Source organism: Nomascus leucogenys, chromosome 6, assembly GCF_006542625.1.
Source record: "Nomascus leucogenys isolate Asia chromosome 6, Asia_NLE_v1, whole genome shotgun sequence".
NCBI lineage: Eukaryota > Metazoa > Chordata > Mammalia > Primates > Hylobatidae > Nomascus > Nomascus leucogenys.
The window spans coordinates 83175439-83193204 of NC_044386.1; the positions used below are offsets into that span (position 1 = coordinate 83175439).

General features: G+C 45.1%; 1 protein-coding gene across 2 annotated transcripts in view; it reads right to left on the reverse strand.

Annotated features, from left to right (window-relative positions):
• The window catches only part of DAPK2 (death associated protein kinase 2), a 139998-nt gene that overhangs the window by 53647 nt on the left and 68585 nt on the right, over nt 1-17766 (reverse strand). For both annotated transcript variants that reach the window (XM_003267091.4, XM_012507255.2), the window contains exon 4: nt 10658-10796. In XM_003267091.4, the coding sequence (XP_003267139.1) occupies nt 10658-10796 (139 nt within the window). The remainder of the gene's footprint in view (nt 1-10657; nt 10797-17766) is intronic.

The window sequence follows — 17766 nt, forward strand, 5'->3', positions numbered from 1 at the left end:
AACTATGTGGTCAATTTTGGAATAAGTGTGATGTGGTGCTGGGAAGAATGTACATTCTGTTGATTTGGGGTGGAGAGTTCTGTAGATGTCTATTAGGTCTGCTTGGTACAGAGCTGAGTTCAATTCCTGGATATCCTTGTTAACTTTCTGTCTCATTGATCTGTCTGACATTGACAGTGGGGTGTTAAAATCTCCCATTATTATTGTGTGGGAATCTAAGTCTCTTTGTAGGTCTCTCAGGACTTGCTTTATGAATCTGGGTGTTCCTGTATTGGGTGCATATATATTTAGGAACGTTAGCACTTCTTGTTGAATTGATCCCTTTACCATTATGTAATGGCCTTCTTTGTCTCTTTTGGTCTTTGTTGGTTTAAAATTGTTTTATCAGAGACTAAAGATTGCAACCCTTGCTTTTTTTTGTTTTCCATTTGCTTGGTAGATCTTCCTCCTCCCTTTATTTTGAGCCTGTGTGTCTCTGTACGTGAGATGGATCTGCTGAATTCAGCACACTGATGGGTCTTGACTCTTTATCCAATTTGCCAGTCTGTGTCTTTTAATTGGAGCATTTGGCCCATTTACATTTAAGGTTAATATTGTTATGTGTGAATTTGATCCTGTCATTATGATGTCAGCTAGCTATTTTGCTCGTTAGTTGATGCAGTTTCTTCCTAGCCTTGACGGTCTTTACAATTTGGCACGTTTTTGCAGTGGCTGGTACCAGTTGTTCCTTTCCATGTTTAGTGCTTCCTTCAGGAGCTCTTTTAGGGCAGGCCTGGTGGTGACAAAATCTCTCAGCATTTGTTTGTCTGTAAAGGATTTTATTTCTCCTTCACTTACGAAGCTTAGTTTGGCTAGATGTGAGATTCTGGGTTGAAAATTCTTTTCTTTAAGAATGTTGAATATTGGCCCCCACTCTCTTCTGGCTTGTAGAGTTTCTGCCGAGAGATCTGCTGTTAGTCTGATGGGCTTCCATTTGTGGGTAACCCGACCTTTCTTTCTGGCTGCCCTTAACATTTTTTTCCTTTATTTCAACTTTGGTGAATCTGACAATTATGTGTCTTGGAGTTGCTCTTCTTGAGGAGTATCTTTGTGGCGTTCTCTGTATTTCCTGAATTTGAATGTTGGCCTGCCTCACTAGGTTGGGGAAGTTCTCCTGGATAATATCCTGCAGAGTGTTTTCCAACTTGGTTCCATTCTCCCCATCACTTTCAGGTACACTAATCAGACGTAGATTTGGTCTTTTCACATAGTCCCATATTTCTCGGAGGCTTTTTTTGTTGCTTTTTACTCTTTTTCCTCTAAACTTCTCTTCTTGCTTCATTTCGTTCATTTGATCTTCAATCACTGATACCTTTTCTTCCACTTGATCAAATCAGCTACTGAAACTTGTGCATGCGTCACATAGTTCTCGTGCCAGGGTTTTCAGCTCCATCAGGTCATTTAAGGACTTCTCCACACTGTTTATTCTAGTCAGCCATTCGTCTAATCTTTTTTCAAGGTTTTTAGCTTATTTGCAATGGGTTCAAACATCCTCCTTTAGCTCAGAGAAGTTTGTTATTACCGATCGTCTGAAGCCTTCTTCTCTCAACTTGTTAAAGTCATTCTCCATCCAGCTTTGTTCCATTGCTGGCGAGGAGCTGCGTTCCTTTGGAGGAGAAGAGGCCTCTGATTTCTAGAATTTTCAGCTTTTCTGCTCTGGTTTCTCCCCATCTTTGTGGTTTTATGTACCTTTGGTTTTTGATGATGGTGATGTACAAATGGGGTTTTGGTGTGGATGTTCTTTCTGTTTGTTAGTTTTCCTTCTAACAATCAGGACTTTCAGCTGCAAGTCTGTTGGAGTTTGCTGGAGGTCCACTCCAGACCCTGTTTTCCTGGGTATCACCAGTGGAAGGTGCAGAACAGCAAATATTGCAGAACGGTAGATGCTGCTGCCTGATCCCTCTTCTGGAAGCTTCGTCTCAGAGGGGCACCTGGCTGTATGAGGTGTCAGTCAGTCCCTACTGGGAGGTGTCTCCCAGTTAGGCTACTCGGGGGTCAGGGACCCACTTGAGGAGGCAGTCTGTCCATTCTCAGATCTCAGACTCCATGCTGGGAGAACCACTACTCTCTTCAAAGCTGTCAGACAAGGACGTTTAAGTCTGCAGAAGTTTCTGCTGCCTTTTGTTCAGCTATGCCCTGCCCCCAGAGGTGGAGTCTATAGAGGCAAGCAGGCCTCCTTGAGCTGCAGTGGGCTCCACCCACTTTGAGCTTCCTGGTCACTGTTTACCTACTTAAGCCTCAGCAATGGCAGATGCCCCTCCCCCAGCCTCGCTGCCACCTTGCAGTTCAATCTCAGACTGCTGTGCTAGCAGTGAGTGAGGCTCTGTGGGTATGGGACCCTCCGAGCCAGGCACAGGATATAATCTCCTGGTGTGCCGTTTGCTAAGGCCATTGGAAAAGCACAGTATTAGGGTGGGAGTGTCCCGATTTTCCAGGTACCATCTGTCACGGCTTCCCTTTGCTAGGAAACAGAATTCCCGGACCCCTTGTGCTTCCCGGATGAGGTGATGCCCCGCCCTGCTCCATGGGCTGCACCCACTTTCTGACAAGCCCCAGTGAGAGGAACCCACTACCTCAGTTGGAAATGTAGAAATCACCCATCTTCTGCATCACTCACGCTGGGAGCTGCAGACTGGAGCTGTTCCTATTCGGCCATCTTGGAACCTCTTAGCTGTTTTTTGTTTTTTAATCCATTCAGCCAATCTATGTTTTTTGATTGGAGAATTTAGTCCATTTACATTCAATGTTATTACTGATAAGTAAGGACTTACTCCTGCCACTTTGCTTTTTTATTTCTGGTTGTTTTGTGGTCTTCTTTTCCTTCTTTCTATCCTTCCTGTCTTCCTTTTAGTGAAGGTAATTTTCTCTGGTGCTAAGTTTTAATTTCTTGCTTTTTATTTTTTTATGTCTCTGCTGTAGGTTTTTTGATTTGAGGTTACCATGAGGGCTTGCAAACACTGTCATATAATTCATTATTTTAAACTAATGACAACTTAATGCTGATTGCATAAACAAGCTAACAAGCAAAGAGAAAACTAATAAAAACTCTACACTTTAACTTTCTCCCCTCACTTTTTAACTTTTTGTTTCTATTTATATCTTATTGTACTGTCTGTCTTGAAACATTGTAGTTATTTTTGATCAGTTCATCATTTAGTCTTTCTACTCAAGATACAAGTAGTTTACACACAATTACAGTGTTATGATATTCTGTGTTTTTCTGTGTACTTAATATTACCAGTAAGTTCTACACCTTCAGATGGTTTCTTATTGCTTATTAATGTCCTTTTCCTTTAGACTGAAGAATTCCCTTTAGCATTTCTTGTAGGACAGGTCTGGTATTGATGACATCCTCAGATTTTCTTTGTCTGGGAAAGTCTTTATTTCTCCTTTATGTTTGAAGGGTATTTTTGCTGGATATACTATTCTAGAATAAAGTTTTTTTCCTCAGCACTTTAAATATGTCATGCCACCCTCTCCTGGCCTATAAGATTTCCACTACAAAGTCTGCTGCCAGACATATTGGAGTTTCATCGTATGTTATTTGTTTCTTTTCTCTTGCTTTTAGGATCCTTTCTTTACTCTTGACTTTTGGGAGTTTGATTATTAAATGTCTTTATTTTAATTTTGGGGAGTTTGATTATTATTTGGGTTTAACCTGCTTTGTGTTCTATTAACCTTTCTGTACTTGAATATTGATATGTTTCTCTAGCTTTGGGAAGTTCTGTTATTATCCCTTTGAATAAACTTTCTACCTCTATCTCTCTACCTCCTCATTAGGGCCAATAACTCTTAAATTTGCCTTTTTGAGGCTATTTTCTAGATCTTATAGGAATGCTTCATTTTTTTTTTCTTTTGTCTCCTCTGACTCTGTATTTTCAAATAGTCTGTATTCAAGCTCACTAATTCTTTGTTCTGCTTGATCAATTCTGCTGCTAAGAGACTCTGATGCATTCTTCAGTACATCAATTGCATTTTTCACTTCCAGAATTTCTGTTTGATTCTTTTTAATTATTTCAATCTCTTTGTTAAATTTATCTGATATAATTCTGAATTCCTTCTCTGTGTTATCTTGATGTTCACTGAGTTTCCTCAAAACAGCTATTTTGAATTCTCTGTCTGAAAGGTCACATATCTCTGTCTCTCCAGGATTGGTCCCTGGTGCCTAATTTAGTTCATTTGGCGAAGTCATGTTTTCCTGGATGGTTTTGATGCTTGTGGATGTTTATTGATGTCTGGGCACTGAAGAGTTAGGTATTTATTCTAGTCTTCAGTCTTAGTTTGTTTGTACCCATCTATTTGGGAAGGCTTTCCAGATATTTGAAGGGACTTGAGTGTTGTAATCTAAGTTTTTGGTCACTCCAGCCATATCTGTATTAGAGGACACCCCAAGCCCAGTAATGCTGTGGTTCTTGCAGACTTGTAAAGGTACTGCCTTGGTAGTTTCGGATAAGATCCAGAAAAATTATCTGGTTTATGAGGCAGAGACTCTTGTTCTCTTCCCTTACTTTCTTCCAAATAAATGAAGTCTCTCTCTGTACTGACCTGCCTGGGGCTAGGGGAGGGGTAACACAAGCACTCCTGTGGCCATCACCACTGGGATTGTGCTGGGTCAGACCTGAAGCCAGCATGGCGCTGGGTCTTGCCCAAGGCTTATAACAGCTGCCTGGCTACTGGCTATGTTTGCTCAAGGCCCTAGGGCTCTACAATAGGCAGGTGGCAAAGCCAGCCAGGCTTGTGTCCTTCCCTCAGGGTGGTGAGCTTCCCCCTGCCTTGGGTGGTCCAGAGATGCCATCTGGGAGCCAGGGCCTGGAGCTGGAAACCTTGGGAATCTACCTGGTGCTCTATTCTAATGTGGCCCAGCCAGTATCTAAGCCAGAAGACAAAGTCCTTCACACTCTTCCCTCTCCTTTCCACAAGCGGGGGCATCTCTCCCCACGACCCCCACTGACCCAGGCCTATGGCAAGTACTCCCTGACTACTGCCAGTGTACATTCAAGGCCCCAACACTCTTCATCAGCTTGTGGTGAATGCTGCCAGGCCTGGGACTCTCCCTTCAGGGCAGTGAGCTCCCCTTTGGCCCAGGGTAGGTCCAGAAATGCTGTCCAAGAGCCAAGGCCTGAAATTGGAAACCCGAAGAGCCCACTTGGTTCTCTACCCCACTGTGGCCAAGCTAGTATCTACGTTGCAAGACAAAGTCCCCTTTATCATTCCCTTTCCTCTTTCCGTAGCCACCACAGCTGGGAATGTGCTGGGTCACACCTGAAGCCAGCATGTCCCTGAGTGCACGTCTCTGAGTGATACACTGGATGCCACTGCTGACTATTCAGGGCCCAAGGCCTCTTTCGTCAGCAGGTGATGAATCCTGCCAGGACTGGGTCCTTCCCTGCAAGGCAGTGGATTCCCTTCTGGCCCAGGGAGTGTCTAGAAATGTTCTCTGAGATCTAGGGCCTGGAATGGAGGCCTCAAGACTCTGCCTTGTGCCTCATCTTACTGTGGCTGAGCTGGTATCCAAATTGCAAAACGAAGTCCTCTTCACTTTTCCCTCTTTTCTCCTGAAGTGGAGGGAAGGATTCCCTCCTGGAGTTGCTGCCTGGGGCTGAGGGAGGTGTAGTACAAGCACTTCCTTGGCCATCCCAACTGATGTCTCGCTAGGTGTACCCTCCAAGTCCACTGGCTCCAAGCACAGCACAGGACCAGGACTTGTCCAGGAATTGCAGTCCTTGTGGCCTAGACTTCCTTTCAAGTTTACTTAGAAACCCAGAGCACTTTAGTCTGCAGTGGTGAGGCTTGCTGGAACTCAGGTTCTGACCACTAGGATGAGCGATTCTCCTCTGTCAAGGGCTAGTCTAAATGCTCCTTCCATGGGTTCCAGCTGGGTACTGCCTGGTATTGCTTTCTGCTGTGACAGGGCAGCACTGAGTTTCAATTCAAAGTCCCACAGTTCCTGCACTCTCCCTCCCCCAAGTGCACAGGTTCTTTCTCCATGCAACATGACTGCTGCCAGAAGATGGGAAGGGGTGGTATAGGTGATTCAAGACTGTCTTTCCCTCTTCAGTGCTTCTTTCTTGATATGAAATTAAAACCAGGTACCGTGGGCCGGGCGCAGTGGCTCACACCTGTAATCCCAGCACTTTGGGAGGCCGAGGCGGGCGGATCACGAGTCAGGAGATCGAGACCATCCTGGCTAACATGGTGAAACCCTGTCTCTACTAAAAATACAAAAAAATTAGCCGGGCATGGTGGTGGGTGCCTATAGTCCCAGCTACTTAGGAGGCTGAGGCAGGAGAATGGCGTGAACCTGGTAGGTGGAGTTTGCAGTGAGCCAAGATTGCGCCACTGCCCTCCAGCCTGGGTGACAGTGCAAGATTCAGTCTCAAAAAAAAGAATAAAATAAAATAAAACAATAAATAAGACCAGGTACTGTGACCTCTCACCTGATTTTTGGTTCTTATAAAGGTGCTTTTTTTGTGTATGGATAGTTGTTCAATTTGGTGTTCTTGCAGGGAGGGTGATCAGTGAAGGCTTCTATTCGGTCATCTTGCTCTGTCTCCTGTTTTTACCAATACTGCTTATCTCATATTAATTTGTCCATTTGGACTGAGTATGGTGGCTCATGCCTATGATCCCAGCACTTTGGGAGACCAAGGTGGGTGGTGGGGATCACCTAAGGTCAGCAGTTCAAGACCAGCCTGGCCAACATGGTGAAACCCTGTATCTACTAAAAATACAAAAATTAGCTGGGCGTGGTGGCAGGCACCTATAATCCCAGCTACTCAGGAGGCTGAGGCAGGAGAATCACTTGAACCCAGGAGGCGGAGGCTGCAGGGAGCCGAGATTGTGCCACTGCACTCCAACCTGGGCAACAGAGCGAGACCCTGCATCAAAAAGAAAAAAAAATGTCCATTTGTCTGCTCCCTGAAACCAGGCTAGGAGCATGTGGTGAGCAGGGACAGAGCCTGACTGTCCATTGCACAATGGCTGAACATAGGAGAAGCTGATTAAATACCAGCCTGAAGAGAGTTTGTTCACATTCCAAAGGTAGGCAAGAGAGCGAACCCTGTTCTATTACCTGCCCCTTCAAGCTGAAAGGTGTGCATGGAGAACAGGTTATGGGTAAGGGTGTGGAGACAACATGCCGGCTGTGTTCCTGGGGCAGTAAGGACCCTGAGCTTGGCAAGGAGTTGACAGAATATAAGCAGGAGAGGAAAGTGAAAATCCATCATAGAGAATGAAAATCAGGAAGAAAAACGTGGACTTTATATGGTGGGAAACAACACAGAACCAAGAAGCCTCCTCTAAGCTACCAGCTGGATCTTAATTGCTTGATAACCTCCAGGAGACGGAATGTTCCAGCCAGGAGGCACGCATACCCACATTCTGGCTTTAGGAAACATCTACCCAATCATGAGGTAATCCTTCTGAGTTCCAGCTACTCATCACTTCCTGAAGTTGCCCAGGCGGGCCTAGGCCAAGGGACCCACAGGTGGAAGAATCAGAAAGCTCAGGCCCTCACAACTCTAAGGATACCTGGCCATGGTGGGGACTGGCAGCATCCTCACCTCACATGCATCCAGGGAAAACCTAGACTGTTTCCAGGTCATGGAAAATGTCCAAGTTAGCCCCGGAGCCTCACCAGCCCTTGCCAGCAGTTCTACCTAGCAACCAACTCAGTTCTCTGCTGGGCAATTTATTAGCAGAACTGTACTCACAGGGTTTGTTTTCCTAGTCTATGGGGCCCAAAACACTGTAACAAAGTTTGATTTCCTTTTCCTCTATTCTGAGAAGGGGAATAACAATAACAGCTACTATTACAGAGCACCTATTCCATATTTGGCACTTAATGCTTCTCTCTAACCCTTACAGCTCTGCCAGGCAGGTATTATTATTTGCACTGAAGCTGAAAAGCTGAGGTTCACGTGTATCATGGTACATGGTCACCCAGCCTGGCTAATTCCAAGCCAGTGCTCTCCCCACCACAGCGAGTTGCCATAAAGGCAAGCCAAACATCATCAACCTGCTACAGTCATTGGTGCCTGCTGGGCTCCAGCCACTCCTCCTACCAGACCCATTCAAGAAAAGACAAAGGAGCCCATTTTGAAGCTGTTCTCCTGGAGCCAGCAAAGATCCAAGAAAACAACAAGTTAATTGTCCATAGCAGTACCAGGAAGGCACACAGGTGCAATCAAGGCAGACCATTTCCTGCTGTTACCACCCTGAGGTCCAAAGGCCTGCCCAGGCCTCACCATCCTCAGTGACCCCAATTTTTACCCTGTGATGCCTCAGTAAAACTCTGGAAGACTTCTGTTGGAGTATTAAAAAATACTGTGACAGCCAGGAGCAGTGGCTCATGCCTGTAGTCCCAACACTTCGGGAGGCTGAAGTGGGCAGATTGCTTGAGCCTAGGAGTTCCAGACCAGCCTAGGCAAAATGGCGAAAACCCATTTATACAAAAAATGCAAAAATTAGCCAGCCATGGTGGCATGTTCCTATAGTCCCAGCTACTTGGGAGGCTGAGGTGAGAGGATCACCTGAGCCTGGGAGGTCAAGTCTGCAGTGAGCTGAGATCGCACCACTGCACTCCAGCCTGGCTGACAGAGTGAGGCCCTGTCCCCCCTAAAAAGAAACACCAAAAACAAACTGTAACAATCATGGCCAGATGTAGTGGCTCATGCCTGTAATCCCAACACTTTTGAGAGACTGAAGTGGGTGGACCACTTGAGCCCAGGAGCTCAAGACCAGCCTGGGCAACATGGCAAGACCCCACCTCTACAAAAAATACAAAAATTAGCCAGGTATGGTGGCACATGCCTTTAGTCCCAGCTATTCAGGAGGCTAAGGCAGGTGGATAGATTGAGCCCAGGAAGTCGAGGCTGCAGTGAGCTGTGATCACGCCACTATGCTCCAGTTGGGTGACAGAGCGAGACTGTCTCTATTGAAAAAAAAAATGTGACAATGAGCATAAGGAAGGGGGACCATGCTAAGGGGACTCATAGAAGGTCACCCTATCAGGCAGAGTAGAATAAGAGCTGGGGTAGGAACTCATATGAGAACTGAGCCCCTGCCCTGGCATAGCCACTGTGAGACAATGGACACACCAGATCCTCTCTGGGCCAGGGGCACAAGCCAGAACTTGGGTGTCATCCAGAACTCTGTCCTCTCTTTCATCTCTGCCTCTAATTAGGCACCGAATCAATCCTCAGATTGACCTCTGCAAAAGATCTTGACTCTGTCCCCTCCTCACATCTTACCTAGATTATTGTTTTAGCTTCCTAGCTGAACCCTAGCCTCCAGGCTGTCTCCAGCCTATCCATCCTCCCAGCCAGAGGAATCATTCTGAAACATGTACATGCTCACCTCACTTCTCTGCTCACCTGAACCCTTATCTCTCAGGGTAAAGTGCAAGCTCCTTGGCTTAGCTCCCAGACCCTTGTGTCTGCCTCCTGCACTCTTCCTGGCTTCTTCCCCAGCCACTCAGCACACACTTCCTGTGCCTGTACTTCCCTGAATGCATTGCACTGTTTTGTGACCATGTATTCTGCTGGCCTTTCTTCCTTAGAAGGCCCTTCCCTTCTTCTAATTCCTGCCAATCCTTCAGAACTCAACTAAATAGCACTTCTTCCAGGGAGCCCTCTCTGATACCCTGGTTGGACTTAGAGGTCCCCTCCTTTAGCCTCGCCACCCACCCTGGGCTTCCTTCTAGCATAGTACTTAGAGTTGCTGGTTTTTCTATCTCCTACACTAAGGTTCCTGGAAAACATGAAGTAATCTCAGACAGGGCCTCAGTGAATTTTGTATCTGCAGCAATACCCAGGCACCCAGCACCATGCTTGAAAGACCACAGGGATTTCTGGATAGAAAAATGAAGGGATCTCCCCAGCAAACAGGTCATAGAATTGATCAAAGTTAGAGGACCTTTACACGTTAAGTATCTGTATAGGCTCATCAGTCTATGCAACTGAGCTCGGTTACTAAGGGAACTGATCCTTCTACTTTGACCACATTCTTACTTTATGAAGTCCTATGTGGTCACAGTGAACTTTCTCAATCCTGAATACCAGTCACCACAAATGATCAGTGGCCCCTACAAGCAGTTTTATGGCCACAGTTTGGAGCACAGTGGGGGTGGTGAGTGGGGGAGGGCAGCCAGCGGTCCCTGGGCTCCAGGAGTTACAAGCTCTGGTCAAGGGATGATGGAGGCTGCACTGTGAATGGGTCTAGCGAGCCAGACAACTTCAGCAATCCTCCAAACATTTCTAGTTCTTTGGTACTGAAAAGTTCAGTCTTGTGAAAGGTGTTTGGTTTCAAGTTTCCTGTCATCGGTCTACTTATTTAGAAAGTGTTCCCTACTGCTCCCTGAAATAAATAAGGTGCCTGAAGTCTGATTTAAGCAGCTTCTTGCAGTCAGCTCCTGTGTGCAGAAACCCTGTTATGAAAAATGAAACTGAGAAGGTGGACATTTCCGTGGCATCATCTCTTTCCCATGAGCTCAGTGTTTTTCATTGTAAGATGAGAAAGGAGGGCTGGTGGGCACTGGGCCCATCCTGGGAAAGACACCAGGAGGGACTAAGCCTCTTCTTCTTAAACTTGATTCTTTTCCCTTTCTCCCCTTACTTACCTTGAGATCAAAGTGAGCAATTTTCTTTGTGTGAAGGTAGTTCACCCCATCCAGGATCTGCTTAATGAAGCTGGTGGCCTCCTCCTCACTCAGTGACTCCTTCTGGGCCAGGAAATCGAAGAGCTCTCCGCCAGACACTCTGTAAAACACCAGCAGGGGGAGGGGAGGCCCAGGCCCAGTCAGCTCTGCGTGTCATGAGGCTGGGCTGATGGGTGCAAGCCCTGATCCTCACCCCCCAGGGAACTTGTATGGCAGAATCCCCCTTGCTTATGTCTGGGGCTTTGTCCAGTGCCAGGGACTGACTTTGCTCCTATTTGCTTTGTTCTTTCTTTTGGATCACAAGGGCAGGAATCACCCTGGAGGTGTTGTCAGAAGGGCCTCTGCTTCCATTCTAGGCCCTGGTCCCAGTCACCCTGGAGGTTGCCCTCTCCCCTCCATATGTCTGAGACAGCAGGGGACAAAAACAAGCAGATTATTTAGCCTGAATGTTTGCGTTCCTCCAAATTCATATTTTGAAATTCCAACCCCTAAGGTGGTATTAGGAGATAGGGCCTTTGGGAAGTAATTAAGTCATGAGGTTAGAGCCCTCACAAATGAGATTAGTGCCCTTATAAAAGAGACCCCAGAGGGCTCACTTTCCCCTTGCACTATGTGAAGTTACAGTCAAAAGACAGCCATCTATGAGGAAGTGAACCTTCATCTTGATCTTAGACTTCCCAGACTCCAGGACTGTGAGAAATAAGTTTATGTTGTTTGTCAGCCACCCAGTTTATGGTTATTTTGTTATACGGCAGCCTGAATGAACTGAGAGAGGAAATTGGTACCAAGTGTGGAGTGCTACTGTAACAGATACCTAAAAATGTGGAAGCTGCTTTGGAATCAGCTAACAAGTGGAGGCTGGAAGAGGTTTGGGGTGCCAGCTGGAAAAGGCCTACATTGCCATGAATGAGTGGACTGTAAGGGTGGTTCTGGTGAGGGAGAGGGATCACAAAGAGAGGAGATCCTCAGTCTTCTTAGAGAATACCTAAGTGGCCATCAACAAAATATTTGTAGAAATACAGATGGAAAGGCCATTCTGATAATGTCTCAGATGGATATGAGGAACATGTTACTGGTCTGGTCAATGGAGGAAAGGGCATCCTTGTTATAAAGTAGCAGAGAACGTGGCTGAATTGTGTGTGTGCTCTAATGTTTTATAGGAGGCAGAACTTGTAAGCAATAAAAATTGAATATTTGGCTGAGGAAATTTCTAAGCAAACTGTTGAAAGAGTGTCCTGGTTCCTCTTGACTACTTAAAGTAAAATGTGAAAAGAAATGGTTTAAAGACAAAATTGTTACTCAAAGGGAAGAAAGCTTAAAAGTATGAAAAATTCTCAGCCTCCTCATATTGGAAAACATAAGAAAACCTGTTTGGGAAAGAACATAGGTGTGACCAAGCAACCATTTGATAAAAAGATTAATATGGCTCTCCAGGGAAGCCAGGTGCTATTCATCAAGACAATAAGGGGATTAGTCAGCCATCTAAACAGAAGCCAGGACCTATTGTCCAAGACAATGGAAGAATAACCCTGAAGTCATTTCAGAGATCATGGGGGTGAAAAGAGGGGTGTCCCTCCCATCACAGATTCATAGTGCCAGAGCCTAGAGGGCAGAATGATATCAAAGGAGGGGCCTCCACTACCCAGTGCTGCCTCACATTGTGGGCTTTGGTCTCCAAACTCTGTTGCCACACTCCTCAGACATACCAGGTGTGGCTCCTGGAGGGCAACAGTGTGGCATGCTCTGTGCCAAGCAAAGCTGGTGGGTGTGTGGCTGCCTTCATCTGGATTTCAAAAGATGCCTTAGAGAGCTAGTGGGCCCCTGGGCAGAGAACTGCCTTTGGTGTGGGGGCCAATGTTTGGAGAGCAAAGCCTTATGGGCAGGGTTGCTCAAAGCTGCAGGGGCAAGACCTCCATTCCGCTCCCATGGGCCTGGAGGGCAGAGCATTGAGCCAAAGATTATTCTCAATGTTTTGTACTGGCACAGAACCTGTCACTCCTTTATTCTTTCCTATTCTTCCTTTTAGAATGGGAATGTGTATCCTCTGCCTGTCCCACCATCATATTTTGTAACAAGACATGTTTGATGTCATTGGTTCACAGCTGGAGAGCAACTTGCCTCAGAATGAATCATACCTTGAGTCTCATCCACATGTGATTTATATATTTAGATGAGACTTTGGACTTTAAACTTTGGAGTTGATGATGGAATTAATTAAGACTTTTGGAACTATTGGAATGGAGGGATATATTTTCCATTTGAGAAGGACATTAATCAGGGTAGGGGGCAGAGACAGAATGCCAGAGTCTGAATGGACTAAGACAGATGACAAAGAGGAACAAATGCTGTGCCAGAAACTAAAGACCAAGGTTCCATTCCAGCCTTGCCACTGACCTTGGACAACTCATTTCCCTTCTTCAGGCAGGCCCTGGTTTCATTACCTACAAAAGAAGCAGACTGGGCAAGACAGCCCCCAAAGCCCCTTTCTTTAATTTTATAAAAGATGGCCCCTTTATGTGGCTCAAGAGAATCTAAGCATGGCCCCTAACTTAAGCATAAGACTCCATTAATTACATTCATCTCTAAAGACTCTAGAATACTATTTTAGATGTTTGCTACTACTTATTCACACTCTACATTCTTGCTTCCTATAGTTGATGTGACAGAGCAAAAAAAATCTCCCCTGAGATTTAGGATTGCCAGATAAAATAGGTTTTTACTTGCTAAATCTGGCAACCCTACTTGGGCTTGTTTATCCTGTCAACAAAGAGTCAAACTCTGTAAAATATTTAAAGATGTTTATTCTGAGCCAAATATGAGTGCCCAAGACCTGTGACAGTCCCAGAGGGTCCTCAGAACATGTGCCCAAGGTAGTTGGGTAACAGCTTGATTTTATACATTTTAGGGGGACAGAAGTTACAGGCAGAATCAATCAATAAATGTAAGGTGTACATTGGTTCCATCTGGAAAAGTGGAACAACTTGAAGGTGAGGATAGTGGGAGGGCTTCTAGGTCACAGGTGGATTTTCTGATTGGCAACTGGTTATTATCAAAAGACCTGGAATCAATAGAAAAGAGTGTCTGAGTTAAGACAAGGGTTATGGACCAAGGTTTTTATTATGTAGATGAAGTCTCACAGGTGGCTGCCCTTGGAGGCAATAGGTGGCAAATGTTTACTATTAACATTCCTAAAAGGTGCTAGACTCTCAGCTAATCTCTTCAGGATCAGAAAAAGACATGGAAAGGCACAGAGATTCTCCACAGAATATAGATTTTTCCCACAAGAGTCAGCTTTGCAGGGCCATTTCAAAATATGTCAAAAGATTTATTAGGGTAAAATACTTCTATTTCTTTCAGGGCCTGCTATTTGTCATGGGATGTTATAGTAGAGTCAGGTTGGAATCTGTTATCTTATTGCTGCAAAGAGTCTGTTTTGTTAGTCTTAAGTTCACTGTTTTCATATTAATGCTGGTCACTTGCACCCGAATTTCAATGGGCGGAGAATATAATGAGGCATGTCCAACCCCTCTTCCCATCATGGCCTGAAAGTTTTTCAGGTTTACTTTGGAATCCCCTTGGCTGAGAGAGGGGTCTATTCAGTTGGTTGGGAGGCTTAGAATTTAATTTTTGGTTTACAATCCTCTGACAGAAACTGGAGTATCCAGCCAGCATGTGCTCCGCTGGGGCTGAAATAAAGCCAAGGGCCCAAAGGGGAAGATCTCAGGAAGTGCTCTAGACCAAGGGATCCAGGACCTTGGGATCACTTGGAGAACTTGTTTTAAAATGCAGATTTCCAGATCCCACCACAGACTTTAATAAATTAGATTCTCCAGCAGTGAGGCCTTAAAACCTGTATTTTTACTATAACAACAACATAATAGTAATTAATATTCATTGAACACGTACTCTATGTTACATGCCTTATGCATATTATCTCATTTAATCATCACAATATCCTATGATCTAAGGACTATCATTTTTCTATTTCACACTTACAGAAATAAAGGCTCAGTGAGGTTAAGCAATTTGCCCACAGTCCCACAGCTAGTAAATAGAGTCAGGATTCAAACCCAAGCAGAACAGCTCTCAACCACTACCGCATACTGAGTATCGCAGATGATTCTTTTCTTTTCTTTTCTTTTTTTTGAGACAGAGTCTCATTCTGTTGCCCAGGCTAGAGTGCAGTGATGCGATCTCAGCTCACTGCAACCTCTGCCTCCCAGGTTCAACTGATTCTCATGCCTCAGCCTCCCAAGTAGCTGGGGTTACAGGTGCATGCCACCACGCCCAGCTAATTTTTGTATTTTTAGTAGAAATGGGGTTTCACCATATTGGCCAAGCTGGAACTCCTGACCTCAAGCAATCCATCCACCTCAGCCTCCCAAAGTGTTGGGATTACAGATGTGAGCCATTGCGCCCGGCTCCAGATGATTCTTGTATGGCTAAAATGGCTCTGACCCAACTTTGGGGATCATTCCCTGCCCCCTAGTCCATCCTAAATAAAGAGCATCAAAATCTTCTTTTCTCCTTTCTTTAAACATTTCCAGAAGCACACCTGGACCCACTCAATAATCTCATCATCATTAAAAGTAGAATAACCAGACATAAAATAGTGCAATAGGAAGTACACAGCAACACCTATGATATGCTGTCACTTAAAAAATGGAACCTAAGTCTGCTTAAGCCTCTTGTCCAGCACTATCAACAGAACTTTCTGCAGTGATGAAAATGTTCTAGATATGTGCTGTCCAATAGAGTAGCCACTAGTCACATGTGGTTACCGAGCACTTGAAATGTGGCTCATGTAATAGAGGAACTGAATTTTAACTTCTATTTAATTTTAAGTAATTCTAATTTAAAAACCGAAGTGGTATAAAATATTTTCCATTAAATACAACTTTATTGTTTCAGTAGAATTGCATTTCACTTTAACCGTTGCATTGCTTTGCATAGAATTGAAATGTGGGCTGGGCACAGTGGCTCACACCTGTAATCTCGGCACTTTGGGAGGCTGAGGCAGGCAGATCACTTGAGCCCAGAAGTTCAAGACCAGCCTGGGCAACATAGTGAGACACTCTCTACAAAAAATACAAAACTTAGCCAGGCATGGTGATGTGCACCTGTAGTTCCAACTACTTAGGAGGTTGAGGTGAGAGGATCACCTGAGGTCGAGGCTGCAGTGAACCGTGCTTGTGCCATAGCACTCCACCCTGGGCAATAGAGTGAGATCCAGTTTCAAAAAAAAAAAAAAAAAGAGGTTGAGATGAGATGTGCTGTAAGTATAAAATTCACACTGGATTTTGAAGACTTAGTTTGAAAAATAGAATGTAAAATATCTCATTAATAATTTTAAATAAAAATATTATTAAAATCAATTCACCTATTTCTTTTTGTTTAGTCAGTGTGGCAACTAGGAAAGTTAAAATTACGTATGTGGTTCACATTACATTCCTATTGGACAGCGTCAATAGGCAGGGTATCTCGTCTAGCTCTAACTACTAGTTACAGGAAATACAAGGAACAAAGGAATGAGTTAAAGAACACCATGAGGAAGGAACAAGTCTAATCCAGACTGTGAGACAGGACAAGTGGCCTAGTTTTCCAACATATCAATGGCATCAAAAAAGAGGCAAAAAAAGAGAAAGGGGAAGGGGTTAGATGAAAGGGTGAAGAGAGACTGAGATAAGATGGCACATTTGAGCATACGTACCATGTGCCATAGCTGCAGCGCCCCTCTGCTCAGGGTGAGCAGGGTGTGGCCTAAGGTGGCTGCCTTGGTGTTGGGGACCAGGCTGGTGTACTATTTTCTCGGTGTCTCATGGGTGAGGCTGTCCTGTGCCCCGCTCTGACCCTTGCCCCCACCTTGGGCAGGTGCTGGAAGCTGGAGCACCCTCCCAGCTACTGGAGTAACCCTGGGTCTGCTCTGCAGGCTGGGGTCAAAGGGCCGAGATGATGGCTCCAATCCTTCAGCAGCAAAGACACAACCTTCACCTTGGGGTGGGACATGTGAGAGTTCTAGGGCTCAGCTTTTCTTCTTGTAAAACAGGAGTGAAAAAAAAATGCTTTCATTACCAGCTTTGGAGGTAAGGGTGGGAGTGAGAGGAATCTCTATGAGATCCTTGATAAAGTCCTTGACATAAACACCGTACATGGTGTCATCATCGGGGTGGCAGTGGTGGAAGGGGGCTTGATTTAGAGTTTATTCGAAGTTTGCCACCGTGCAATGTACTTTCCCAAACATTCCCTCACTTGAACTTGATATCCACCCGGAGGGCATCCTCATTCTCAGATGAGAAAACTGAGGTCTCAGGAGAGCAAGTGACTTGCCCAAGATCACATAGCTAGTAAGTGGCAGGACCAGGATTTAGACTCAGATTTTCTCAGACCCAGTTCACCATGTGTCCCTCTCACCACAATCCTTCACTTTACAAAGCCTGAGGTGCTGATGCAAAACGGAAAGGCTCGAAGCAGCCCCAAGCACTGGGCAGTCCTCTGATATCCCTGTTCTGCTGCATCCATGCTCTCATCACAGTGGGCTTCACTATCTATCTTTCTCTCTCCCCAGCTAGATTATTTTTGCTTCCACAGCACCTAGTGCAAGAAAGCCATTCATTCAGAAGTTTAGTGAATAAAAGAACAAAGAAAGAAATAAAACATTAAAAATAACATGATGTAGAATATTCTGTATCATATAGACAGTGAAGCCTTCATATTTGTGAAAGACCTGTCCAGAGCCCTCTGCAAATTTTCACATCTGCAGTGCCCTCTCTGAAACACACAGAACCCAGCTCCACCCTTAGTCTGCCAGCCCCTGCCAGGTTGTGAGGGCCTGTGACCTCGGGCAAACATCTAAATAAATAATAACCCTGCAATTCCTACTTTTAATAAAATGCTGCATCAATGTAAAAGCTTCTTAGCTTAGCATTCCCAAAAGCCACTGACGTGAAGGCTCGGGTTGAGTCAGGACTTTGGGGGGCGGTAATCAGTCATCTGTTTGAAAGTGGGATCTGGGCAGGAGACCTGGTGAGACATGGTCTCCTTGGGATGAAGAAGGGAACAGCCACTGGGCC